The sequence below is a fragment of the Strix aluco genome, chromosome 1 (genome assembly GCF_031877795.1).
Source record: "Strix aluco isolate bStrAlu1 chromosome 1, bStrAlu1.hap1, whole genome shotgun sequence".
Taxonomy (NCBI): Eukaryota; Metazoa; Chordata; class Aves; order Strigiformes; family Strigidae; genus Strix; species Strix aluco.
Window position 1 is genome coordinate 139,729,120 of NC_133931.1, and position 26,802 is coordinate 139,755,921.

Sequence of the window (26,802 nt, forward strand, 5' to 3'; positions counted from 1 at the left end):
TTTCAGGTTTTTGTGAAGTGTCATTTTGATTATAATCCATATAATGACAACCTCATCCCATGCAAAGAAGCAGGTTTGAAATTTTCTAAAGGAGAAATTCTTCAGATTGTAAACCGGGAAGATCCAAATTGGTGGCAGGTTGGTAAAAAGATTAAAAAAATAAAAAATGGAAAAGCTTCACTAGTTGCTGTAATAATAAACTCTTTAAATTATCATATACTTTCATTTAACAGTAGATATAAGAAAAAATATTTACACTGCAATCCAATTTCAAGCTAATAGCAAGATAGTAATAGTTGAAATACTAGAGAGAATTGAATGGTATAAATTGTGTATGTAACACTCATTTTGCTATTACTGCTATTTGTCTGTCTTTGTTCTTGTATCATAAGCGTAGACATTCCAAAATCAGTGTAAGTAAGTGGACAATTTCTATCAGAAAGTCTTAGGTTGACTGTGTTAATTGTGGTAAGCCTTCCCTGACAGCGACTGTGGAAGAAGTGGACCCCTTCCTGAGTGCTCAGAGTTGAGGAGAGAGAGAGGGAAATTAACCCTGTGGATTTGAAGAGGGGTGAGAACAGCTGTTTGGAGAAGCTGTATCTTTTATTTCTACAGTGGTGGTCAGTGTCTGTGAGCTGTAACATGCATGTTCATAATCAAAGTGTTTGGCACTATTTAAAATGTTAACAGTTCATCCTGTTTTAAGGTTGTATTTCTACATTCAGTCCTTCAGTAGAAATGTAATCCAGTGCTTATGCTATTTTTATTTTTTCCAAGACACTATACACACAACTAAACATAATCAGTGCCTTCGAAAGTGGGACAAGTGAACCTTTAAGACATGTTTCTCAACCAAGATACTCAAAATTGCCAGTGGCAGTGGCAATCTAGGCAGAGTTCAGCATTAGTGATTTCCCTTTCTACTCCTAAATTGCTCAGCCTTTGCTAGGTAGCAGCAATAGTCGGACAAACGTTACTTGAGAGCAATATATATATATATATTTATATATGACTTCTTTAAAAGCAACAAAAATATCTGAATATACAACAACTGTTGCTGAATTCTGTTGCTTGTCAGTGACAGTAATAACAGAGGGACAATAAAAAGTGTGAGGGAAAATTTATTACTGCAGAGTTAATTAGTTTCAGAAGTTAGACACTCCAAAACTCTGGAGTAGTTTGACATTTAAAGTTTACATGCTGTCTTCTGTACTGCTTTGCATATTCTCCAGTTGTAACTTGTGGGAGTCCAGGAGAAATAAAACTTAAATCTTAAACACTCAATCAGTGGCAAAAATGAAATGCGTTAAACCAGTATAGTGTGTTGAAGTATTCCTATGCAGATCGTGCCACGGGGCAAAAAAGTTAGTTTTTCCTTGTGCTTTCTAGAAATGCTAGACTGTTACTGAAAACTTGCTAACTGTAAAAAATCAGTTAGTCATAGGTAAAAGCATACAAATTGAAAAGCAAACAGTTCCTGTTGGCAAGAGAAAGGCCAATCAGTTATGGAGAAGAAAAATGTAACCTTTCGTAACTCTGTGTTTGTATTTGTTAAGCTTGCTGGGAACTGAGCTTGCCATGAAATTATTTTATAGAGAATCTTAGCCAAACTTTCATTACTAGGAAAACTTAAGTTACTAAGATTTTAAATCTGTAGTTACTTAGTGCAAAAAGCTTGAAAGCATGATTAGGGATGTGTTAATGGCGTTCACTGTTTGTAAAATGACAGTTAATAAGCTGGACTGGAACCTGTTCGGAGCAGCTCAAGAATACAAAATAAGTGTACTGTGTCTAGAAAGTCTTGAGTTTTGTCACTTGAGAGCTCAGTGTCTGGAGCCACAGAATTCCATTTAGGATTTTGATGCCAAAGGTTTATGGCTATAGGAGCTTACTAACTTCATGGGAACCAGTAATGAAACTTGTATCTATTTTATTTAAGCTTCCTGAATTTTAATACTTGATGGCAAGACACTTTCACTGTAAGACAGAATTTTAATATCTGCATCTGAGTTTGAATTTCCAAGTCTCGGTAGTAACCGTATCAATGCTCACCACTGAGAAACTCTGGCATCACCATATTAATGAGAAAAATGCTTCTCACAATTGAAGTTTGTTTTTGGTTTTGGTTTTTTTTTTCTCCAGGCTAGTCATGTCAAAGAAGGAGGAAGTGCAGGACTTATTCCTAGCCAGTTCCTAGAAGAGAAGAGAAAGGCCTTTGTTAGGAGGGACTGGGACAACTCAGGTGAGATTTAATGAATTTCATGAAGAGCTTTTGCTCTGACTCCATTTGTTTTGCATTTCCTGCCTTCATAGATGCTAGAAAACTGCTGCGTGAGAATGCACAGAATGTTGCAAAATGATAATTACTGTATTTTGGCTTTGACTGAAGGTCAAAGGCTAAAGTCTATGCTTAGCCTTCATAGCTACACAAATCAGTTTTGCCACCCACTGATGAAAAGCTAAATGAGGTGGGAAAGGCATAAGAATTCTCTCTTTTTAAAAAAATTACGTTTGTGTAGTATGCACCAAAGTTAATAAATTAAACCTGTTTGATGGATTTTTCTGCTGCTTTTTACAAAGCTTTCTAGGAAAATTAACTTTTTCTCTGTGTTCAGTTCTTACTGTACCATTTGATGTGTATGAAAATAGATGTGATCTCCTAGAATAAAATTCTAAAATAGTCCTTGTAAATTTAATTAATCTAAACTTGCATATGTTCATGTAAATAAGCTTTGGAAAAGTGTATTTAACAAAAATGATGAATTTGTCTCGATTTTTATTTCTAGGGCCTTTCTGCGGAACAATAAGCAGCAAAAAAAAGAAAAAGATGATGTATCTCACTACAAGAAATGCAGGTATCTCTTGATATTAAATATGAGTCAAATGTCTCTGTTTCTAGACTTGCAGAGTCTAGTGTGAAAGATTTGCAGTAAACTATTTTATTATAAATTTGATAGATCAGATAGTTTTATGGTTTAAAAGCAATAGTGACCAGTGAAGATATGGTGGTGCTGAGTACACCTTTTGGTAGGTGGAAGTCAAAGAAGAACTGTGTGTTAAAAGAGAAAAAAAGTGAAAGCTTTGTTGCCAGCAGTTTGAGGGATGTGATCCTTTCCCTCTACTCAGCACTGGTGAGGCCACACCTGAAGTGTCCTGGGCTCCTCCCCAGTGCAAGAGACACATGAACATACGAAGACGAAGAAGGGATTGGAGCAGCTCTCCTATGAGGAAAGGCTGGGGGAGCTGGGACTGTTCAGCCTGGAGAAGAGAAGGCTCAGGGGGGAACCCAACAATGTGTATAATACCTGAAGGGGAGGGTGCAAAGAAGACAGAGCCAGGCTCTTTTCGAAGGAGCCCAGTGACAGGACCAGAGGCAACAAGCAACAACACGAGGTTCCCTCTGAATATCAGGAAACACTTTTTCCACTGAGGGTGCCTGAGTGCCAGCACGATTTGTCTAGAGAAGTAGTGGAGTCTTCCTCCTTGAAGATATTCAGCAACCATCTCCAGGTGGCCCTGCTTAAGCATTGGGGTTGGACCAGATGACCTCCGGAGGAACCTTCCAACCTCAACCATTTTGTGATTCTGTGAAAGCTAACTAATTGTTAATCACAGTTTTCCCATTCTGATCCATCTCGAATTTTGTCCGTGGAAGTAAAGGTGATAATCTGACCTTACGCTGTTTGTGAAGGGGTAACTATTTTATTCCTGTACCAACTTAAAGCAAGAAAGCTTGTATCAGACTTAATGGCCTTTAAGTACTATTTGTATTGACATGTGGTCTGTTGATATATAGCAGGACCACTTAATTTCTTTTGTTACAGTACTGACTGTGAATTAACTATTTTTTGTACATTTCTCAATGTAGAATTTGATCGTCATGAAATCCAGATCTATGAGGAAGTAGCCAAAATGCCTCCCTTTCAGAGGAAAACACTGGTCTTAATTGGGGCCCAAGGAGTAGGGCGAAGAAGTTTGAAGAACAGGTTTATAGTACTGAATCCGACTAGGTTTGGAACTACAGTGCCATGTAAGTTGTCAGCATTCCTATTGTAATCTCATGCTTTGAGTATCTGATTATCTGGAAAATACCTGATGTTTATCCCAGTGATTCAGGGTAGGAGTAATTTTGTCAGAGTACAAAAATTGTATAGAGTAGAAAAACAAAAGGTTCTTCATCTTCTCAGACAGCTGAACTAACATATGATGACAGTGAAAATATTTGTAATTAGCAGCTAAATGTTACTGATGCTGCAGAAAAACATTTTTGTATGTGCAGTGTTTCCCTCTGCTAGGTTTCTTCAGTGTCCATCACCATCAGTTAGTGAGGGGTTTTTAGACGTTCCTGGTAGTCTTCTGTAATGAACAGCCAGTGGAGTTTCTCAAGTCTGCCATTTAGTATTTCACTGGCAGAAGCATCCTAGGCACTATAAATTGATACTTTAGCATTAGAAATGTAGGGAAAAGCAACACACTTCCAATAAAACTTAAGTGTTTGTGATCTCAAATATTTTTATGATCATCTGATGTTTTAATACATCTAGCCTCAAGCCCATGATCTTTCTTTTTTCTTCCTATGAACTTCAGAAAACACCTCCTCCCTTACTGAAGTATTGTTTTCTTGCCTTCCTTCCAGATAGCTACTTTGTCCATTCACAAGGTCTTTATTTTTTTAACTGCCCCTTCCTGTTTGACTGCTGGCCAGAGAAGCGCACCCTAGCTACATTATTATTCTCCTCCTGCCACCTGCTTTTCAGAACTTAAAAACTAGTCTGTTCCCTTCTGTTTTCAGTGGGCAAGAAGTAGATCTGATAACAGGGGAGGAGGAACAGGTCTGAAAGATAAATTGTGCAATGTGAGAGAACCAGTCTCTGTCATTTGCAGAATCTCTAACACCAAAACTGGCCAGGGCACTAAGAATTGGTATGTGAGACTGATAACAAAGTTGACTTCTCAGTGTTACTTTTTAAGATGAATCTTCCCCTAGGAATCTCATTATTTTATATTGGCAAAATAGTAAGAAACTTTTTATCATTTCTATCTTTTTATCATTCTTTATTCCCTTTTAAAAAAGCCCTAAATATTACTGGTTTCTCTAAAATACCATATAGATGCTTAAATATAGATAAGTAATGCAACACAGTGTTAAAATGCTTTTACATGGAGCTTTTGAATACCCTTCAAAGGCATAAAAATTAACTTTTCCAACCTAGCAATCTGACAATCTAATCATGCACGTGTAATACATAGTTTATTGTATATGGAATCTCCTCTCTACTTTCTGCTTAGATTTTATGTAGGATGATCAGTAATCTTAGTTGACCTCAGTTTCTTTGATTAGAAGAAAATTCTTCTCGTTATTCACAAATGAATATGTGTGGGTGGTTTGTTGTTGTTGTTTTGGTGGGTTTTGTTTGGGTTTGGTTTTTTTTTTTTTGAAAATGGCTGAAATGAATCCCTTTTGCTATGGATAGTTCTAATCCAGCAAATGGTGCTGTGTTTTTTTCTTCTGTGTGGATAGCTAAACTGTTAAGTCATCTTCTGGCTGTAAACCGTTAAAGCTCATTCTCCAAAATTCGTTTCAAACTGATACGATTTTTTTTTTTTTGTATTGTATTAACCATTATAGTTTTAAACTTTCTGTAGAATCTTGGGTAAAACTAGGTGTTCTAGTAATACGTTTATTGCTAACAGCTTCAGAAGATCATTTCACTTGGGGCTTGAGTTTTCTAAAATAACCAAGTTGGTAGGAATTACTGGAAGGGCAAGAATGCTTTCCACTTGTATCACCAAGTGGTGATATGGCACCAAGTGATGATACAAGTATCACCAAAGGGATCCATTCACTGTTTTGTTTCATATATTCTAGAGTTAAAATCTAATTAAATGCAAGTAGTGGGCAGGTAATATGGTGATAGGACAGCAAAGTTAGTAATAATTATTTTATTTTATTTTATTTTTTTATTTTTATTTTATTTTTTCACTTTCTTGCTTAAATAATGTCTGTACTGCACAATGTAATCAATACCCAAGACAACTGCTAATGTTGTACTTAAATATTGGCTTTAATCTCTCTGCAGTGAATTTACCTTGCTTTAAGGGTGAGTTGTTTTGAAAAGTAGCACTAGCTGGCCTCCCCTAAGATTCTGCTGTGGTGGCTGGGCTTCTGATATTTAAGCTAACTTTCTTTATAGCTAGTTCAGGTAATTCTACCCCAAGTAACAGCAAATACAGTGAGCAAAGTATGTGCTAAGGTTTGTGGGGCAGGGCGGGGCAGATTTTGATGTGTGCTGTTATTTCCAGCAGTACATTTGGCATTTGAGAGTTAAACTTCCATTTGATTTCCAAGTCACTTAAATAATTATTTTATTGAGGGAATAATTAAAAAGATTACATGAATGAGTATTGTATATGTTGTGAAGGAGTAATACAAAGGAAATAAGCAAATGGGTGGATAAGTAACATATAAGAAATAGAAATAAAGGGAACAGGAGGGGCTATGCTCAGTTTTGAAGTTTACACTAGAATAATTAATCTGTATATGGAACAATTGTAACTGTTCATTAATGTGTATTATATTCTCCCTAATGTAATAGGCAGTCCAGTCTCATATTTGTATTTCAAGTATAAAAAGAAAACATTCGATTTAAAATACAAATTTTTTGTTTAGTTACTTCACGAAAGCCAAGGGATGATGAAAAGGATGGGCAAGCCTACAGATTTGTGTCACGAGCTGAAATGGAGACGGATATTAAAGCTGGCAGATATTTAGAGCATGGAGAATATGAAGGAAATCTCTATGGCACCAAAATTGATTCCATCCTTGAAGTTGTTCAGACAGGAAGGACCTGCATCTTGGATGTGAATCCACAGGTATATCATTTATAAAGTTACACTGCAAGTGTGAGAGTATAATGTTGAAGAGTTGTTATGCCTTTAAATTTGAAGGCTTCTTATCTGGTTTAAAGATTACAGTATCAACTGGATTCTTGCATTTGTGGCACTTAGTTGGAATGAGTTAGAAAGATGGAAAAAACCCAGCTTAGATTCTGCATGGAAGAGGTGTCTTGCAGAGCAGTAAATAATCTTTTTAGCCAAGGAAAGAAGGATGTTGAGCATTTCAAAAGGCAGTGTAGGAGTTTCTAAAATAGAAATAAGAATCTTCGCTTATGTGTTTCTGCCCATTGTAACAGACTAGTTTTGCAGTGCTTCTTAAGTAATGGGGACACGTGGTGAGTCATTCTCAAACTTAGGTGGCTGGTGGTTTTTTTTCCTTTTTCTTTGCTTCTAGGCCCTGAAAATACTGAGGACTTCAGAATTCATGCCCTATGTAGTGTTTATTGCTGCTCCAGAGTTGGAGACATTGCGTGCTATGCACAAGGCTGTGGTGGATGCCGGAATTACAACCAAACTTCTCACTGTAAGCAGATTTTTTCATACTTAGTTTGATTTGAACAGGATGTTCTTAGTTGTGGTTTTTTTTTTTTTACCTTTCATTTTAGATGGAATTCGTTCTGAAATTAATGTCCCTAAGAAAACTTAGGCAGGACTTGCTGATTACTCAGTAGAAGTTAATAAAATACTATGTTTAAGGCAGATTGCTTCTTTCTTAAAAATAGATCTCTTACAGAGGAGTGTTGATTACAAAAATTACTTGTAATGTGTTCTTTGGGAAGTGTCACCTTTGATTACTTGCAGCAAATGGTAGATCTTTGATGGTGGGAATTGTTCTTTTATGTAAATGACTTTCCTTCACTTTCCCCATCTCTTCCCCCCAGAAAGTTTTGTTCAGGTTTGTCTTACAATACAAGTGTGCTTTAAAAATGGAACCTGTAATCCTAGGAAAGATATTGCAGCCTGTGTTTAAAAAAAACCCCAAAACTGAAAAAACAGCCAACAACAGAATGCAACTAGGCCTTGTTTCCACGGCTGCAGCAGCACGTGCTGCACTGAGGGTGGCTGGGAGCTGCCAGAATAAGAAGTATTGAATAGCTTCTCTTCCCCTTCAGTTCCTTGGAGTTGTCATGTAAAGTGAAGTGACACATTTTATTCATTAAATCTTCTCTCCTTTTCTAAGACACAGTGTGTAGCAGAGGGAAATGAGACATGCTTCCTCCAGCGCAGCAAATTAGAACTATTCTGTATGGGCATGAACTTTCCCAGCTGCAGGACCAAAGCAAAAGAAGCCAGATTGAGCAGTTAACTCTCCTCTATGTTCAGTGGTACAACTTCCCCTCTGAGAAGAGCCATGGTTTGCTGACAACTCACTACAATAGTGCTGCACCTTAGATAGTAGCAGTATCTTGGATAATGCTGACAGGGCATTCGAAGCAATAAAATGGGGGGTGGGTTAATTCCTACTAAATTAATACGGGATTTTTAGTCTTTTTTTTTTTCTTTTTCTTTTCAAACCTGTGAGATTCCATTCTCTTCACCACATGGGAGACTGTCCAGTCCTAGTCATGGATTCTGTTTATTATAGATTCTGGTATCTCCACGGGTGCTCTGCCTTTCCTCCTCCCTGCCCCAAATGAACCCTGAATTTTGTGATACGCATACAAGAAGGCGAGGTTAAAACTGTCTAGACAAGTATAAAAATAATTCCCTTCACTTCCTAATATTTGGTTCCCTTAAGGGCCATCCTTGTCTTTGTTTTACTTGTCCTTATGAATAATAAAGAGAATAGTTATATTTTAAATATACGTTTATGTATCTTTACAGATTCTAAATCATATCTGTACACATGTATATAAAGAGTATGATTTCCTATTTCATATTCTTGTACTTCCTGAACAAATGAAAAACAAATGTCATTTAAAGTATTACGTTCTGCTTGCTAGTGGCTCTGTATACATTATTTCTAGCATCCAAAACCATTCCGTTGCAAAAATTCTGGCTTTTGTGATGCATTTGCTCATTTCCTTCATTTAACGTGAAGGAAAGGCTATTCACAAACTTACTTTTTCATTTCAGCTTTTGTATTTACAACTGTGTGAGGACTTGAAAATATTAAAATAAATATTGTCAAGGGGACAAATCTCATAACTGCTTAGAAAAAAAATTGCTTTTGTGCAAAAGTGGAGAGGAATTTTCTAAGAATGTAGGACTAATGAAACATAAAAAAACGCTCAGTGGCAGCACTTAATGAAAGCTTCATAATGTAGGAATATACATTTCCTGGATATTTTGCAGCTCATACCAGAACCTAAAATATTACAGCAGTAGTTTACAAATGAGGAACTGATGTCAGGTGAGCAAGGCTTAAATAAATGTAGCCTCTAAAAGCAGTGAGGTATTCTAGACCTTTATTCTACTAGAAATGTATCTTTCACTGTCTTTCATTTCATACTGATTTAAATTCTTGGATTTTTGCTGCTTTCTGTGGAAATAAAAAAGGACATAAATATATTTATTCTGATTGGATCGTCAGTTGCACATACAAAACGATGAACCTGCCCCTTGTGCATACCAGCCCAAGTTTATGTGCTTCTGTTGACTTAAAAATTGCGAGATTTGCAAACATTTGGTTGCCATCTTTAACATTATTGGCCAGCTCGTAACTTTTTCAGCCCTTCCAGTGCATTTTAGCATAAGTTCTGTGTGGATTTACTATAAATGAAGACCTTCATTATTTCTTAAATATATTCAGGATTAATAGCTTTAAATAGTCAGTTGCAGTATGTAACGAAGGGATACTTCTGTATTTATAAGGATTTGCCAAGTCTTATGTTCTTAGTAATCTTTAAAACCTCTTCAACAGGACACCGATTTGAAAAAAACAGTGGATGAAAGTGCACGGATCCAGAGAGCGTACAACCACTATTTTGATCTGACCATTGTAAATGACAACCTGGACAAAGCCTTTGAGAAGCTGCAGACAGCTATCGAGAGACTGAGGCTGGAACCACAGTGGGTCCCGATTAGCTGGGTATATTGAGATTTCTCAAGAGGAGCTTAAGTAACAAATAAAATCAACTGAAGCAAATACACTAATGTGATGTTGTGTAGATACCGACGGTAACCTATGGCACCTGTGCATTTTTACTCTGTGTATATTCAAAAGTACGCTATTCTGAATTTTTATAAAAATGTTGAAGGGAAAGTGTACTTAAATATGTAATTTATTTTAATTTTTCTAACTTTTTACAGATAACCTTTCTATTCATATCACATGAAGGAAATGCGTTTAAGCATTTTTATATGTTTTGATTTAGTACCTTTGCCTTTTTCATCTAAGGAACTTTCAGTCATTCACTTCAACATTTGCATCTTGGTCTTACATTTTCACTGTGATTAAAAAAAGGATACTTGAAACAATTTTTGTAAAACTTGTTAACGTCAGTGTTTAACTGGTCAAAAGTCTATAGCTCTTATTAGGAAAGAACACTAATTTCTTTGGGGTTTTTTTCTTCCTTAATAATAATTTCATGGGAGCAGAATTTTAAATATTAAAAGCAGCAACCAACACACAGCTCCATTGCTCCAGCTTCTTTCAGCTTAATGTTGGTGCATTCTTGATGTTTCACAAATTCTTGATGTCTCTTGATTTTAGACAACTGTTGTGTAGGTTCCCTTATATGTGTCTCTTAAAATAATGTAAAGCAATACCTTGCTGGCTGCTTATTAGGCTGTCCTTGGGAGCCAGCCTTACTACGGTTGAAGTACTGACGTTAGAAAGCTTGTACGCAAGGTAATTCAGTGCAGTCTGAATCATGGTGAAGTAGCCTGAGAGAGAACCTAATAGTGTGGAGCCTTGTAGAGTGACGCTTAACGTTTAGGACTATTTATTCACACTTGTGAAAACACACTGCTCTAAAAAAAAAAAAAAAAGGCATTTTATTTTCTTAGGACACTGTTTAATATTTGTACAGTGATCTGTGGCTTAATTTCCTGTGATATCTAGCTGGGTTCTATATTATCTTTTTGAATATTTGTGCGTGATCAACTGCTGTATTTTTATGAGTGTGATGTAATGGAATTTCTGTGCTTTTTGTTCCATTGTTTTTAATTGCATTTTTCATTAGATAGCGTGTGAATTGGAAGCTTACTGCTAAAAAGCAATGTTGTTTATACCATTTTGTTTTATAACATTCTTCCTTTTGTTTAGTGACAGCTCTCCCCTTAGTAGGCTCATTGTTACAATTCCTGTTAGGTTCAAGTTCATCGATCAAAACTTATGCTGATGTAAATTTCTGCTTAACAAGAACAAAGTGAAAATACAGCTTGTGGCTAAGACTAACTCTTTTTGTGACCATATATTATAGTGTCAGCTGTTGTATATAGTAACATTCACCATCACTTATCAGGTTAGGTGTCTAAACTTGAAGTCATCTGTTTGTTTAATTTCTCTTCTGTCTGGTGACAGGCACCTGGCTTCTGAATTGTTTTTCAACACCAAAGTGTGACACAGAATGCTATCAAAGGCAACTTCCTCAGAACTATTTCTGAAGGAAAAAAGGCTTAGACACTGTAAATCAGTATTGCTTCCTGGGGCTCTTAAAGACTTTTATGTGCGCTAGGAAAGAAAAATGGAGTTGATGCAGTATAGGAAAAGTGTAAGTCTCAAAAAAATCTCAAAACACCTGTATACTACAGTTTTTTACAAAGCCTATAAAGTTGGTTGTTGTGGGGCAAAAGGGGCAGGGGGGGCTTGAGATCCCAGTGTATGTGGAAAATGTTAGTCAAAACTGTGTATAGCACAGGTAACCTTTGTGGCTCTTAATACTGAGATTTCAGACTTGTAGAGGGAATCTCAAATTCTCTACGGAAAATCTGTACCACTACTTTGTTTTATTGTTACACTTCTCAGGATGTGTTTTCTCTGGTTTTGTTTAAGTTTGGCAGAGCTTTTAAATGTGGCACCAGCATGAGACTTTTATTTTCCTTTCCCAGGAGACATGTTCTGTGATCCTATCGCTCAGAGGCTGCTTTGAGAAATGGATCGAGTGTTGTATGTAGCAGCAATGATAGCAGCAGAGCCGTGGCTTGGCTTGACTATTTTAATGATTTGCTGTTGGCACTATATGCTGAACGTGACTAAAATGTGTTTGTATACTGTGTAATAGGAGACCTACGTATGCTGTAAATAAGATGTGCTATCTGGACAGACACGATGCCTTTTCATTATGAGTTAGAAAATCCTCTATTTGTGATGCCAAAAGTGGGCTGAGCTCACTCTTCCCTATTGGATGGAATGAGAAGATTCTTCAGTTTCCACACCATAGTACTTTATATTGTAAATATCACTTTTCATCTTTTTTTTCCATAAATTTACTTAACCAAATGAAACACATGAAACATGGGCACCAAGGTTCAGTCAGGAAAACCTCTCTGCTCCTTCTTTTTCCATCCCAAGGAAGAATACTGTCAAAATAGCCTCCCTAGTTAGCAATCCCCAAACAGCCATGTACTTGCTAAAGCCTAAAGCTTGCGCTTTTGCTGGAGGCTCACACAGGGGTTTTCCATCAAGCCATGAGCACAGTGGGGCTCAGTGGCTGACCATTTGGTGGTGTGAATGTAGATGCTGATGAGAAGTACAATTCTGAAGCAATAAGAGACGATAGCTTCCTTAGGTTGCACGCAAAGATCGTATCAAAGTGTCTGTAGGTTTTAATTGGATGTCTACATGCAGGTTGCAAGGGAAAAAAAAATCCAAACGCCACCCTCCTTGTATCTGTTCATTAAATCTTGAAAATTGAGAGTTCAGATTGGCGGGCCTGTAAATGTTGGGAGGGGAGAGGGGTTGGTTTGGTTTTGTGGTAGTGGGTTTTGTTTTGTTTTTTAGCTAAATCAGGTTTTCATCGGACAATCTGCTTCTGTCACTGCCTGGTAGGATGACTAGAGTGACAGTTACTGTTTTTTAAAAAAGAGCATTCTTGGAGGTTCTTAGAGTGATGGTGCCGTTGCAGTCACACTCACAGTGGTGATAGTTGCTACCTGTCAGGGTACGCTAGATCAGATGTTAGAGGCCTTGTGCAATTAGGGGAGAAAGACACTATGAAAGGCTAGTTTTGAGCAAGTGAAAGTATTTCATACAACAGCTGTTTGAAATATTTTCGAGGAGTTAGTTACAATAACTAGGATTTCATGCATCTCATTCTGTACTAAACATTCATTTTCCAGATACTAACAGGAAAACCTTTTTCATTGACTGTTAATGATAACAATAGGTGTGTCTGAGCAAGGTGAAGATGCTGCTAAATGTTTAAGATATGTGGTGTATCTATCACAAGATAAATATTTAAGTAGTTTAGAAAAGTAAATTATCAAATAGTTGTCTGTGTATATGTGTGTATGTGGATGGTAAAACAAAAAACGCTCATGTCTGCTATCACATTACTAAGCTACCCTGACTTAATCCAGAAATGTACCTGCATGTGAGACTTTAGAACTGGTACACTTCTCTACCTGGTTTATTGTGTTTACTAATGTATATTTTTCTAAATATACATATATTTCAATCTAAAAATTCTATATTTATCTGTAATTTCTATCTGTTTTGGACAGTGCATGAGGTGCTGTAAAATTCTGTACATATAGAGACTTCTAGAAGAAACAATGTAGTTGCCCTGTGAATGAAAAGCTACACATAAAAGTACAGTCAATACGCCAAGACCTGTAAGTTATTTCCTTAAATGCACCAAAAATTCCCTTAAGTGTGCACCAATCCCAACTTTAATGTAAATACTTTGGTGCACATGTACCCAAGTGATTACTTTCCTGTCTCTGTGTTACACTAGCAGGTCTGCTTTAGGATCTACATCATGTGACAAGATGCAGTCAATTAAAGTTTAGCAGATAATTATAATGGGATATGTCATCTTGCATACATTTATAAGGGTCTTTCAAAATGTTCTGCAAAAATAAAAGCAAGGTAAAATTGGAGCAGAATCACAGACCGACGTAGGCAAGGGAAATCAGATTTCTACCCAGTGCAGTATCCTTAACTTGGGCCGTGTTCCCGGATCGCTGCAGCTCTGCGTGCTCAGTCATACCAAAGCTTTGTGGAGCAGGAGGGCAGATCAGCTCATTGCTTTTGAATTCATGTTTATATAAACTGTCACATCTCACATAGGCTCAAAATGTGACACACTTTTCCCAGTCCTCTGTACAATTCTAACTCATTGCATCTTCTAAAATCATACCTAAATGACTTGCTGTACAAATTGCCTGCAGCTCAGTGTTCAGGAAGTCATCTGGGTTTGGTTTTGTTTTGTTTTCAAGAAGGGCATTCAGATAACAAGTAGGAAACTTTTCTCTTTGAAACCCAGAGAATTCCTGGCTAGGTACTGTTTGGAGCCAAGCCTGCCTCTCTGCTATGTGTAAGGCCCAGTGGAGAGCCATCAAGTAGAGCAGCACTCCAGAAATCAGATGTGGGTTATTACCTGTCTCTACACATGAGCTATTACTGTGAACATAAACAAATCCAACCTTCCTTTACCCATTCCTTGTTTTCTCTCTGGGCTCCCTCTGTCTTGCAGCTTCATTCAGACTGAACTCAGAGGCAGATGCTGTTTCTCAAGCCATCTCTAGTGCCTACTGCAGTAGCTTCCCGTCACTCTTTGTGCCTGTAGGTACAGCTTTAGGACAAACTACAGGTGGACCTGTGGTGGGTCTGTCATCCAAATGTATACGGACCGTTGGCTTTGCGCGGGGTCTCTGCCTCACCCACATTCTGAAGAGTTAAAGTACCGTATTGTTATTGCCAAACTCCTTTAGCAAAAGTGGTGAGATCAGTGTAGTGATGTCTAGGTAGTGATTACTGGATAATGTAGTAGCCAGCTGGGCCTCTTGCCTTAACTACCCCTCCAGCTGTCAGTCCCGACATAAAAAGGATTGTTGTAGTTAAAGCTACTTTCAGTTGCTCTCTCGGGGAGGGGAGGGGCTGTCATTGCTGAAGGTGGTAAAGTCCTGGCCCTTTTTTTTCTTTTCTGGGTTTCTTTTTTTGGCCTACCCTTCTTGGTTTTCATGTATGTTTAACAGGCTTACTGATGGGAATTGTCTGGAATTCTCAACTTGTGTCTTGTAGAGGAAATAGTGGTCAATATAATTCATCCATATTTAAGACTGGTATAACTTACTGGTTTTAGTTCCAAGAGAGATACTAAAAAAAAAAAAAAAAAAAAATAGAGTGAAAATACTTGTAAAATAACCAATTTTCAGAGGCGGCTTTGGCTTCCAAAAGTATTAAAAGTGTGCAAATAAAACTTAAGGCTAAGTACCGCAAGTAATTCAGACAGTATCTGGTAATTATTTACCTGAATCCTCCATGGTGAGATGCTGTTCTACAAACTGTTACATTTTAAACTGCTGAATTCTCAGCTCCTGTGCAGGTACTGCTGCTGGAATTTACCTGTGCAGGCTTAAAAACTCCAGCCTGGTGAAGGCTGTGAAGCAGTTTCACCTCCAAACAGATTTTTTTTTTTTGTTCAGCAAGGTCTCTGCAGTATTTATATTTTAGAGAATAAATTACACTTGAAGTAAATGAATTTTTTTTTCAGTATTTTTAACCCTTTCTCCTGCTAATTGGTATGGAGTTCCTTTTGCTGCTGAGGCAGGGGCTGGATGTGGAATACTGACTGACCAACCTGCCAGGCTAACATAGTTAAAAGTAGCCCTGGAAACATTTTCTCCCATTTATCCTTTTCTTTTTAATGTCACTGGCTCCACGCTAACGCTGGTCCATGCCTGTTGGGCTGTCCTCACAGCTGATCCAAGGATCACTCCTGAAGTAGCCAACATTCACCTAGAACACAGTAAAACCTTTTCCAAACACCCCAGTAACTTCTCTGTTACTTATCTCTTACATGACACATCGTGTGGAAGAAAATGAATGGCACTGCTTTGTACAGATCTGGGGGTGGCAGCAAAACTGATGGCTGCAAAAAAATATTTTTTGACTGATTTTTGTTTGTTTAGGGCTTGTACACAATTCTGTATGAAGATAACTGTTGAAATGTATTTTTCTCCCCTTTGAAAATGCATGTTGAGCATTCCTTCCCCTCCCCCCCTCCCTCATCATATGTTGCCTGTGTAAGAAGGGGGATCACTTCCTTAGGTTTTAAAATACAAAAAAGTTTGCTGCTCTCCCACCCCAAACTGGGCTAAGAACTGTAAAATCTTGGTTAAGTGTTTGGATTTAAATGTATATTAGAAGTCTGTCACTGTGCATTTCCTTACCTTGCTTCTTCTTACAATTGTTTTTGCCTGTTGGAAGCTCTCGTGATTTTTTGTTGTTTTGTTTGTTGTTTTTTCTTCTACAGCATATTAAATTAAACTGGATTTGACATTTGTAAAACTTTTTAAAACTGCTCTCCTGTAAAAAAATACTTTCTTTAGCTGAAAACATCCTACAAAAAAAAAAATCTTAACTATTAGCTTAACTTTCTAATGTAAAACCTGAAGATGATTTAGTACCTAATTGTTGTTTGAATACAATACTGTAGAGCAGGCCTAGGAGATGGGACTTGTTAGCATTCTGACTTCATAAAGTCAGCTAATACATAGGACATTTTTAAATTGTGACTTGTTTTCTAACCTCCCCCGTCTTTTTCACAGCTAATATTTTCACAATAATCACAGCCAAACATAAAAATGTTAATGTACAAATTGTGAAATTCTCTTAATTCCCAACAAAATATTTTTGTATATAATAAAGATTTAATATTGAAAAAATGTAATTAAGCTTTTTTCTGGGTTTTTTTGTCATACTTTGAGTTTTAACCAAATAAGCTCTTGGGAAGCAATCTGCCTTTTACCTCTACCTCATCCTTTACTGCTGAAAGCCGGCTCCACATTTACACACTCTTTCCCACTAGCACACTAACGGGGCTGGTACCAAATCCGACACCAATCAATCCATCTGCACAGACTGGGCTTTGTGCTCTTGCTCTGCTTTGGGTTCTTTTTAGGTATCACAGTGCTCACGTGCTGCTTGTGCAGCGTGTGTGGGTCTCACGTAGTGCTCTATGTGCAGAAAAGCAACTCTGCAGTTGGTCTTGGTGAGCTCGGTGTTCCCGAATGTGCTGAATCCCCCTTCAACATATAGAGCCCTCGGGGCCTCCTCAGCCATCCTCTAAATGTCAGTGTTGCTGCATTTGGGCTCCTTATTTTTGGAGCACTGCAGCATTAGGGCAGTCCTCCTCCCAGGCCCGACTGTAACCAGCCGGTGCACAAAAGCCCCAAGGCCTCGGGATGGCCACTTGTACGAGGCCAGTGTTGGCTACTGGGAGCAAGGCCAAGCCTGCTGGTCCCTGGAGATCCCACATGCATGAGAAGAGGCTGCTGACCTCATCTTCCCCAGTCCTGGCCCCGTGCTGTTGCAAAGGTGTGGTTTCTTCCCTCTTCCTCCTGCGGAAGGCAGCAGCTTAGCAAAGGGAAGCAGCATTTTTGGGAGGGAAGTCAGGGTGCAAAATCAAACCTTTTAGGAGACGAGCTCCAACCTTCTCTGAAGGACCCTACAGCCCTTTTACCACCTCTGCTTTCTAGGGAAGGCCCCATCTAACCTTGAAAAAGCATTTTCTGTACGTGGCCAGCCTGTCACAAGAAATCGTGTTTCATCTAAGATGTAGTGGGTGCACATCCAGCTCTTCTAAAGGGGATTCTGAATTAATTTGGATCAGTGCAGCTCAGGCTGGGTCCCTGCGGAGGCTGTTCTCATTCAGCTTAGGGAAGGGCTGACAAGAGTTACTTCGAGAGAGATACGCTGCTTCTGCTGTTCCCTTGGATCTTCATATCCCACTCAGCTATTTTTAGTATTAATGTGACTAAGGATCCTGCTTTCAAGAGCGTGGAAGAAGGAACTGGAGAGAACATGATGAACATACATATAACCTGCCTTAGTGTTTCTTTTTTTCCCCCCAGTGGTGCTGCTCACTCACTTCCAAAACAGCCACTGTGGGCTGTCTGTGAGTCTGGAGGTGCTTCTGTGGTCACAGAAGTGCTGCCAAAGGGGGGAAAGCTGGGAAACTCCTCCACAAAGAGCATGTAAAAGGACAAAGCCAAGACTGAAGGGCAACCACTGACTTCTGCAGACAACCCTGATTAGTCCTCGAAGTACGGCAGCAGGTGAAGCAAGGAGCCAAGAGACCCAGCGGCCGCCGTGACGAGCGGGAAGCAGCAGGACGCTGGGGGGCCCGGGGCTCGCCGCTGTTTGCCCAAGCGTCTCTCACATTGTGCGAGTCCAAGGCTGCCCCGACTCCTGGCTCTGTCCCCCCGGAGCAGAAGCCCTGGTGCTGCTGCTCCCACAACCCTCCTTTCTGGGCGTCTGCCCCCTTCCCAGGGGCAGGGCGCGGGTGCTAGGCCTGCGCAGGAGGTGGGTATCGCACACAAACACAGCCCGCAGTGCTGGTGCCTCACGAGACATTTCCTGGAGCTCCCATCTGTCTGACAAGCAGCAGGACTCTGTAACAGAGCTCTAGTTACCACCGGTGGCGTTGTGGAGCTGCCACGGCTCCCCAGTACCATAAACACTGCCAGCCCCGCAGCTGCCCTCACCTTGGCTTTGTCAGCAGCCTTTACACTCCTCAGCTTGAACCTGTCCAGTGGATTTAGCTGAAGCAGAAGACTAATCTACATCTGGAAGCAAAACAGCAGGAAACAAACAAAACCTTTTTCTTCCTTTAATGATGTTTCTATAGAACACCTAGCATTTGGGTTTGGCTTTTTCCCCTCTTTAAACAAATCCCCTCTCCGACATACATGATGCAGCACGCACACCCTGAAAGCTGTTACGCAATACAGCGCACACGAGGGCTACGCCAACACTCTGCAAGGAAGAGCAGAGCAGAGGGAGAGCGGCACTGCGGGGCTGCCCACAGCCACCTGCCATCTGTGTGCACCCCGCCTTCCAGGGCCAAGGACTGGACTGGAATCCCCAAAAGAACAACAATGGAAATTACATGCACGAGGTTAGAAGTTGTTCTGTTGTTTTGACATAACATTTAATAGAAGTTTTGGATAAATTAGTTACAGAGGCAACTTTTGAGTAGTGATTGGCAAAAGACAACTTTCCCATTTACAAACACACATCACTCCCAGAAGCAGAGTAACACGCTTCCATCCTCCAAAAGGACGTTCCCACACACACCAGGGCAAGGCTCAGGCAACACCATCAGCTTCACTTGACAGATGAGACACAGAAACGCCAACGGCTCCGCATGCAAGGCTACCCTGCGCTCTCAGGGCACGGAAAGGGACCACGGCGCTTCTTTGCAAAGTCCACTTCCTCAGGGAAAGCTTAACTGACAGGAGTTTTTAAAGAGCTCTCTGACAATCATCTGCTCCAGACCATGTGGGAATAGAGCAGAAAACTGACGCCAGGACTCCTACCCACTAGCAAGCTGCAGGGCCTGGTTACTGATCACTCCCTGCACAGACACACACACAGGTGCCTGCTGGTTTGTCTATCAGCCATCTCACAGCCCTTATCTGAAAACACCCATATTCTGCTTAACTGGAACATCATCTGCCCAAGCCCATATTTACAGTGATCTTTGCTGCATTTCTGTTCCATCCACATGATTACAAAAAATTATAATGGAAAAAAAGGCAAAATAGTTCAAAGCATGAAGTGCTTTACTAACACTTTGCTGTTAGTCAAAGAAACAAGCAAAACATCTGCACCTGAAACGTCATACGGGTAAAATGATCATTTTTGTGGAGTGCAGCAGGGACATTTCATGTGCACACATCAAGAGGCATCACTGTACCTCAAAGAGAAAATTCAGAATGCAATTTAAACAGCTGGAACTTGCTAAGGTGAATAAAAACTCAGTAGAAAACAGAAATGCTGTACAGAGGCATAAACCCTTAAGGTGGTCTTAGTGCTTGAAGAAGAGGTTTTTTTTATTTCCTGCAGTGTGCAGTTCACATCCGTAAAGCCAAACTACACTTAATAAATGAAAACCTAATCAAGTACCTCTTTGAGAGCCCTCCATTCCACTTGCTCCGGAGCGCAGGCATCCTGCACATCAAGTCTCAAACGAGCAAAACATTTACTGCGTTGCAGAGCCCCGGCTTTCCACAGCCTGCTTGTTCACTTGCTTACAAAAAGCACTTTGTACTTCACAGTTTTCTCCCACGCATATTAATGCAAGCAATCAGGCTTCTACTGCCCTGCAGATCTGACAACTACCAGAATAGCTATGTTCAATTTCTGTTCCAGGCTTCTTTTTTAATTCCTCCCCTTCATCCCTTATTTATGTATTTTCCACTGCAGACATCCATAGCTACCTTAGGGAAGCCGCAGAGCAGCAGCACACCAACGGCAGCGCTGAGTGCTCACCCCAGGCACACCGAGCCCACCCTGACCCCCAGAACCCCCTGCTGGGCTGCCCTAAGTGCTCAACTGAGCGGCTCCACTGCTAGCACAGACACACCAACGCTACGCTGCAGAGCTACAGAAGAAAGAAGAGGCTACAGCAGTAAGTGGGTACTCAGCAAAGCTCCTGTGCATTCCCACCCAAAGCATAAAATCCATACAGTGCAACATAAAGGACAAGTGGGAAGAATGTAGGATCTTTCATAGTTACAGCTTTTACAGAAGACTCTGTCATTTCCAAATTAATGCCTGATGAAGCAAACAGCCTTTGCACGACATCAAATCTTCCTCTGTCCGTGAGAGTAGCCACCAAAGGACTGCTCAGCGCCACACTGCCATCAGCCGAAGCAATGTTGGGCTGTATTCATGAGAGAGAGCAAAAGACAGAGACATTAAAAAGGTTTTCCAAGCAGTGCTGTTCCTGCCATCGCACAGCTCAGCTCCCTCTTACAAAACCACTGGCAAGCTTACAAGGCAATGGCAAAAGGGCAAGATTCCCTTTGCTCTTGGCCTTCACAAGTACAATGGACTCATCCAGAACCAAAGCTCTCTGGCACCCTTTAAGGAGAAACATCTCTCCTACCACATCCTTTCCCCCAGTCCAACTTCTCTCGCTGCAGATCATACTTATCTCTCACTTTTACTCTGAGCAAACAGTAGCACCCCCCTTGCCTCCAACATATTTAAAGGTTGTTACTATTATTTTTGTCAGTGAGCTTAAAAAGCTTAAAAGAACCCCTGCCCCATTCCTTCAGCAGTCTCAATGAATGGCCTCAGAGTTTTGGAACTTCAGAATTTGCCAAGGCCCAAGCACTGCTGCTGCCAAAGTGAAATTTCTGTTTCCCAAGGGCAGGTGGTTACTGAGACTTTAAAACAGGCTAGTGAGACTATTAGTAAATTAAAATTTGAGTTTAAGTTAGAATCTTTTTTGCTCATATCCCATGAAATCTCCCAAATACAGAAATGTTTTAGACATTAGGGATCCACCTGCAGTAAATTACCTGCATTGTTTGCCACTGTCAGACTCTGACCTTGCCTAAGCAATGCCTACAAGCTGAAATTTGCACTGGAGCTTGACATCTTTATTATTGGGTGAGAAACACAGTAAGGCAGAGAACACAGTCATTAGTGCTGCTGGGGCCCACATGCTACACAGCCACATTTTGATTACTCACCAAACAACACAATGCTGCAACAACCTGAAGATCACAGCAGGCACGCAGCAGGACAAGAGTGTAATCAGGCAGCTCTGTGAAGGAAACATTAAAAGGAAAAAATTGTTTCCAGTGAGCATTGCACGAGGCTGGCTGCTGGAACGGGGACTTTTGTTAACAGTGAGCTCTGTTATGGGGTTCTCCTGCTGAGCAAAGACAGATGAGCTGCATTTTTGAAGCCCATCTGCAGGTACAGCACCTCGTGAAATGGACACTGGAGACCAAAGCAATTCAGTCCTGAGGACAGTTGTCAGAAGTGCTCTGCTGGACATTTGGAAAAGGCTGATCCAGCCCTTTCCTGTCTGCTTCCCAGAGTGCAGAATAAAATGGGATAGGCAGTAGGTACACACACAGTAGCCCCACACAGACTGTCCCCGACCTTGAAAAAAGGCAGCTCATAGGAAAGGGAATTTCCTCCCCATCATTCTCTTCTCCTCCCCAAGTATCTCTCCAGTGTTCACTCCGAGTCTGCAGGCTGGATGAATGGCTTAGGCCTTGAAAAAAACAAGAACGTCCGCTCTCAAAATCTATGAGAGATGCTGACTTCTGCAAAAACACAATTTGAGAGGAATGACATAGCTGAGACTGCCTTGGGGCAGCGAGATGAACTAAATGATCCCTGTGGTGCCCTTCAACTCTGTAACTCAAGGCTGTAGTTCCTCACAGAAGCAACAGGCACAAACCAGCTTTTGATTCTCGATCCAGCTACATTTACGCCTGGACATTAGCAGCAGGCATTATGTCCAAAGCCAGGTGATAATGCAACACTCAATTACCTGTGCTCTGCTGCTAATAGCATCTGACAAGTGTTACCACATCAGCAGGTTTCTGTTTTCTATTTCTTTTCTGTCTCTGCAAATGAGTTAAGCTTTCCTACCTGGGTACTGTGCGTACATGGATGCACAGCGACATTCTGCTGCACAGTGCCACATCTAACTAATACCACACTGGACTTCCCTTCGTTATCTTAATGTCAGTAAATTCTTTATATACAAGAGAGAGGAGAAAAAGCCAGGAAGGAGTCTGTCTTGGACTTTGCAGGTAGCTTTTAATTAACACTGTGGTGCCAACTAGATTGTAAGCATGGCATTTTATTGACATTTATGTTTAATCGCCTTTTCCAGCAGCTTCAAAACAACCCTCTAATTGCAGTGTCTCTACGTTAAATTCATTTTTGCTAAATATAGTTTGCACCTCAACAATAAATGCTGTTACACTGAAGGCAACACCTAATTTGTAATTCTCAGCATTCAGGGGGGAAGAACTCTGGTATCCACTAAGAACAGAAATTAGCTGCTAAACTGGAAATGCCCACACTCAGCAGAAAGCAGAGTTGAGCAATCTCGGGGGAATGTGTATTTTACAAGCCAAATCTGTCAGTGATTGAGGGCTGAATTTAATTCACAGCCAGGAATGCTAAGCATGGTATACGAAACCCATAAAAAGGAACAGAACAAATTATGTTCACTCAGCTCACCAACTGCTCAAAAAGAGCCATAAATGCCTTAACACAGAGGGAGCTTCTAAAAGGAAAATTTAAAAAAAGGGCTCTTCTCTTCATTCACAACATACCAGCGATAGCACTGATGAGGAGGTGAGCAGTTGAAAGGAGTTTTTCATCCTGAGGCTGGTATTTCTGCAACAACAGCTCACTCTGTAAACTGCACCCTAAGAGCTGCAAGAAGTCACGGAGGTCTCGTTGTTGTGCAGGTTTTAACTCCTTCAGATCTGGCTTGTCTCCTGTGCAGATATCATCTAACTGGAAGCAAAAAAATAAATAAAACTTCTCAAAAATAGAAAAGCTCAAGCAAAAGAGAATGCTAGCTCTATCCTGAAATTACTTTTAGGAAGCAAGCAAAAGTTTCTTCATCTTACCACGTCCTCCAGGGCAGTTACCATTTCTTCATGGAGCAAGAGTTCACAAAGGGTTTTATATAAAGCTCTTTGCTTGTATTCCGGCAGCTTCACAAACGGCTGGAACTGAGTCTTCAACCGTGACAGATCTTTCCCAAGAAAGCAGTAAAAAGTAAAACTAAGTATTTCTACACAAACACCAGTAAAAACAGTTAACATCTTTGCTATGTGTTTTATAAGCTCATTTATCTTGACATCCCAATTTCCATCAGCACGAGTTATAATGCAAGGCTGGAGCACATCTGATTATATTTCCCTAATGAGCCAATGAAGCATCAATAAAAACTATAAGAAAGAAGAACAGCTACCAAGGATCAACATTCGGTGTTCAGTATTTTTAATACTTTAGAAGTCAGTATTTTAATACTAACTGAACTAACCATATATTAAGTTTTTCACTTGAAAATTCATCTCCAGAGAATGTTGATTTATAAGGCAGAATGAGAGTTCTGCTCATAACCTTACTTCTTAATCTGTGGGTTAATAGGAATTACAGTCAATGGTATAAGTCCACACACAGAATTAAAAGTTCCTACTGTGATGCTAAATTGTTATTGTACTCATATTTCATCAAGTGCATCAAAGTATTACACCGCTTCACTGTTGACCTAAAAAGACTTATTACGAATATCAGGACAAAAATCTCTTCTTGGTTGAAATATTGAATCCATTACAATAGATACAACAGAAGTACAAGAGAGTTCACTGCAATTCTTTCTCCACAATTCAACTACGACACAAAACCAAAGTCTTTTATGACATCAAATTACCACTTTGCTAAAAGAAAATAAGTTTTCAAGTCAATAATGACAACTGGAAGGTTGGAACGTGGTTTTCCACACTCCAAAAATACGGGCATGCAAGCATTATTAGCCTTCTTTAAAAGAAACTTCCCTTCATGCCACTCCGGTCAAGAAACAAGCTCTCTTTAAACATGCCTTTTGTATCTAAAAATTGATTCACTGGGGGGAAGGAAAAAAAAAAAAAAGCTCAGCCACAGGCAGATATGTTTTGTACCTGATGCAATCATATGCCTGTCTATACAAATAACAGAAGAGGAAACCTACTTTAAATTGCTTTAGTAGAAACAATTTTCTTAGTTTTTTCCAAAAGACAATTCAGCCTAATTTAATTAAAAGAAGCCTCCAAGCCTTTTAAGCAGGAAAGGCACAAAGGTATGTCAAGCTAAAACAAAAAACAAAACAGTGGCATACCATTCTTTCACAAATAAAGTGGTTTTTATATACACGTGGAGACATGGTTATTCTTTTCAAACAAGTCTACACCGGAGAATGACAGACTTTATTTCAGGACAACAAATACGTATTTTGGTCACAGTTAGTCTAATGAACAGCCATGAACACAAAGGGAGAAATTTAGAGATAACAAAAGTGATGTTCATTGTTAGAACAAGCTGTAAAAACTCTACCGAGAACTGAGGAAAAGTAAAGCATGTTCTGAGACCTTGATTTGTTTTCCCCTTTTTTATTCTGCTGGTGACAATCCTGCCCCTTCCTTCCACATCCCTACAGTAAGTTGTGCCTGGTTCATTATACCAATGTGCAAACTTCCATTTAAATCACATTTTATTTTCTTCAGCCTTAGTGGATACCAAAGATTTCTATAACGCTTCTCAGAAAATAATGAGGCTAACTGAAGGCGGGTGAGATGTCTCTAATTTTTGAGACTTAAAATAAACTTTAACAGAGAAGCTTTACTGACAGTATTTTCCAAATCATGAAAAAATATTTTCAGTGACCCTTTCTGAATGAAAGCATAAATCATCACTAATCTTATGGAGCTTATCTGGAATGTAACAGAACTGGCATAAAAACCTGATTTCCTAAGATCATATTTATGACAACGGGATTCAGGATGTTCCTAGGGAACAGTCCCCTGCGTATACCTATTGCTGAAGTAAATTTTTCTATTCTTTCAGTGCATTCCCCTAAGAGTTCCTGATAAGGGCTATTAAAATGAACTAACATAATTTCTAATATACTATTCTACCAGATTATTTCCTCCTATCATGTTGCTTAACTCACTGTAGTGTAATTGTATAAAGCATTTCTGGTAATACCTTGTTTCAATACACTTAAAGAAGCATCACTGGGAATGAGGTTTTTAGCCCCAGAGTACGTCTCATTATCAACAGCATCTGGCTGATAGAGAAACAAAGTATCTCTGAATAGTGCTGAGTAGGGATAAGTTGGGCCTTCTGTGCTTTCCTTTTCAAAACCTCCTTGCTGTTCATCCAGCAGACAGAATTCTGTAATGAGAAATTCAATTTAAAAAAAAATATTAATAAAATAGACAAGCAATTACCGAATGAGATGCTAGCTTATAGTGTCTAGTGTTCTCGCATGTGATTTTTCCATGTCTCGCCTCTTCTAGATGGGAAGAACGCCAGTGGTTGCTACGCATGTGAATTATTGAGCATTACTGCAGCCCTGACGGTTGGTACAGCGCGCACAAAGGTTCTGTGGTGCAGCTACCAAGTGTGGCACCAGCTCATGTGAATTAATGTAGATAGCAAATAACATGAAAACTTCTCACTGTAAACCTGAGTGCTGCATACAAGAGATGCAGGTATGAATTCTTCACATTTTCTACCAATTAAGAGATGTGCTGTAATGCAGGCTACAGAACCCACTCATGATGGAGACACATGAAAGCACTTTCTGAGATTCGTAAGAACTCAGAGCCCCTCACAGAGCTGCTTCTGGTCATGGCAGTCATAGACTCCTCCTTCTCAGTCAAGACACGGCCATCCTCAAGTTCTCCAGATGAAGAGAAAATAGGAGGCTTTTCGAAGTCTCTGAAGGACTTCACCCAGCCGGTTCACTAACAGGATCACTCTGCAATAGATGCTGTCTCTCTGCAATAACTCTGTGCAGACAGTAACACACCCTGGCTGAATTACCCTTTCTGCTTCATCTTCATGAGAAGCACTGGCCTACCTCACCCAAATGGGACTGCAGACTTCCTGCCACCCCAATCCACCCAACTTGATGAAGCTAAGGGACTCCTGGAAGGTACGCAGGGAGCTTTTGTCAGAGTTATGCTGAGAAATCTGGAGTATCAAGTTCTGTCCTCATGTGCCCAATATTATGCTCCAAAGGTGCAGAATATAATCAAAGCCCTATGTATTATTTTAATCATCTTTTATTGGCTCAAATGCAAGATTTGAAACTGTACCCCTGGCACTCTGCAGCAGGTCTGAGGAGAACACAGGCAGGCTAGCAAGAGGAACTAAATTTTAAAGTAATACCTGATAGCACAAGGGGGGGAAGGTAACTAATCAAGCACAGTGCTCAGATGTACCAGGCACAAAACCTAAATATAACCTTCCTG

General features: G+C 39.8%; 2 protein-coding genes across 5 annotated transcripts in view; one reads left to right on the plus strand and one right to left on the minus strand.

Annotated features, from left to right (window-relative positions):
* The window catches only part of PALS2 (protein associated with LIN7 2, MAGUK p55 family member), a 64,053-nt gene extending 47,374 nt beyond the window's left edge, over positions 1-16,679 (plus strand). For both annotated transcript variants that reach the window (XM_074837479.1, XM_074837470.1), the window contains exons 6-12: positions 7-138; positions 2,143-2,242; positions 2,787-2,855; positions 3,869-4,030; positions 6,671-6,873; positions 7,292-7,420; positions 9,761-16,679. In XM_074837479.1, coding sequence (XP_074693580.1) covers positions 7-138; positions 2,143-2,242; positions 2,787-2,855; positions 3,869-4,030; positions 6,671-6,873; positions 7,292-7,420; positions 9,761-9,937 — 972 coding nt within the window. In that variant the 3' untranslated portion in view covers positions 9,938-16,679. The remainder of the gene's footprint in view (positions 1-6; positions 139-2,142; positions 2,243-2,786; positions 2,856-3,868; positions 4,031-6,670; positions 6,874-7,291; positions 7,421-9,760) is intronic.
* Positions 16,680-18,606: 1,927 nt separating this feature from the next.
* GSDME (gasdermin E) overlaps positions 18,607-26,802 on the minus strand; it is a 28,241-nt gene continuing 20,045 nt past the window's right edge. For all 3 annotated transcript variants that reach the window (XM_074837507.1, XM_074837491.1, XM_074837496.1), the window contains 5 exons: positions 25,529-25,717; positions 23,410-23,537; positions 23,107-23,293; positions 21,496-21,569; positions 18,607-20,678 (listed from right to left, as the gene is read on the minus strand). In XM_074837507.1, the coding sequence (XP_074693608.1) occupies positions 20,436-20,678; positions 21,496-21,569; positions 23,107-23,293; positions 23,410-23,537; positions 25,529-25,717 (821 nt within the window). In that variant the 3' untranslated portion in view covers positions 18,607-20,435. The remainder of the gene's footprint in view (positions 20,679-21,495; positions 21,570-23,106; positions 23,294-23,409; positions 23,538-25,528; positions 25,718-26,802) is intronic.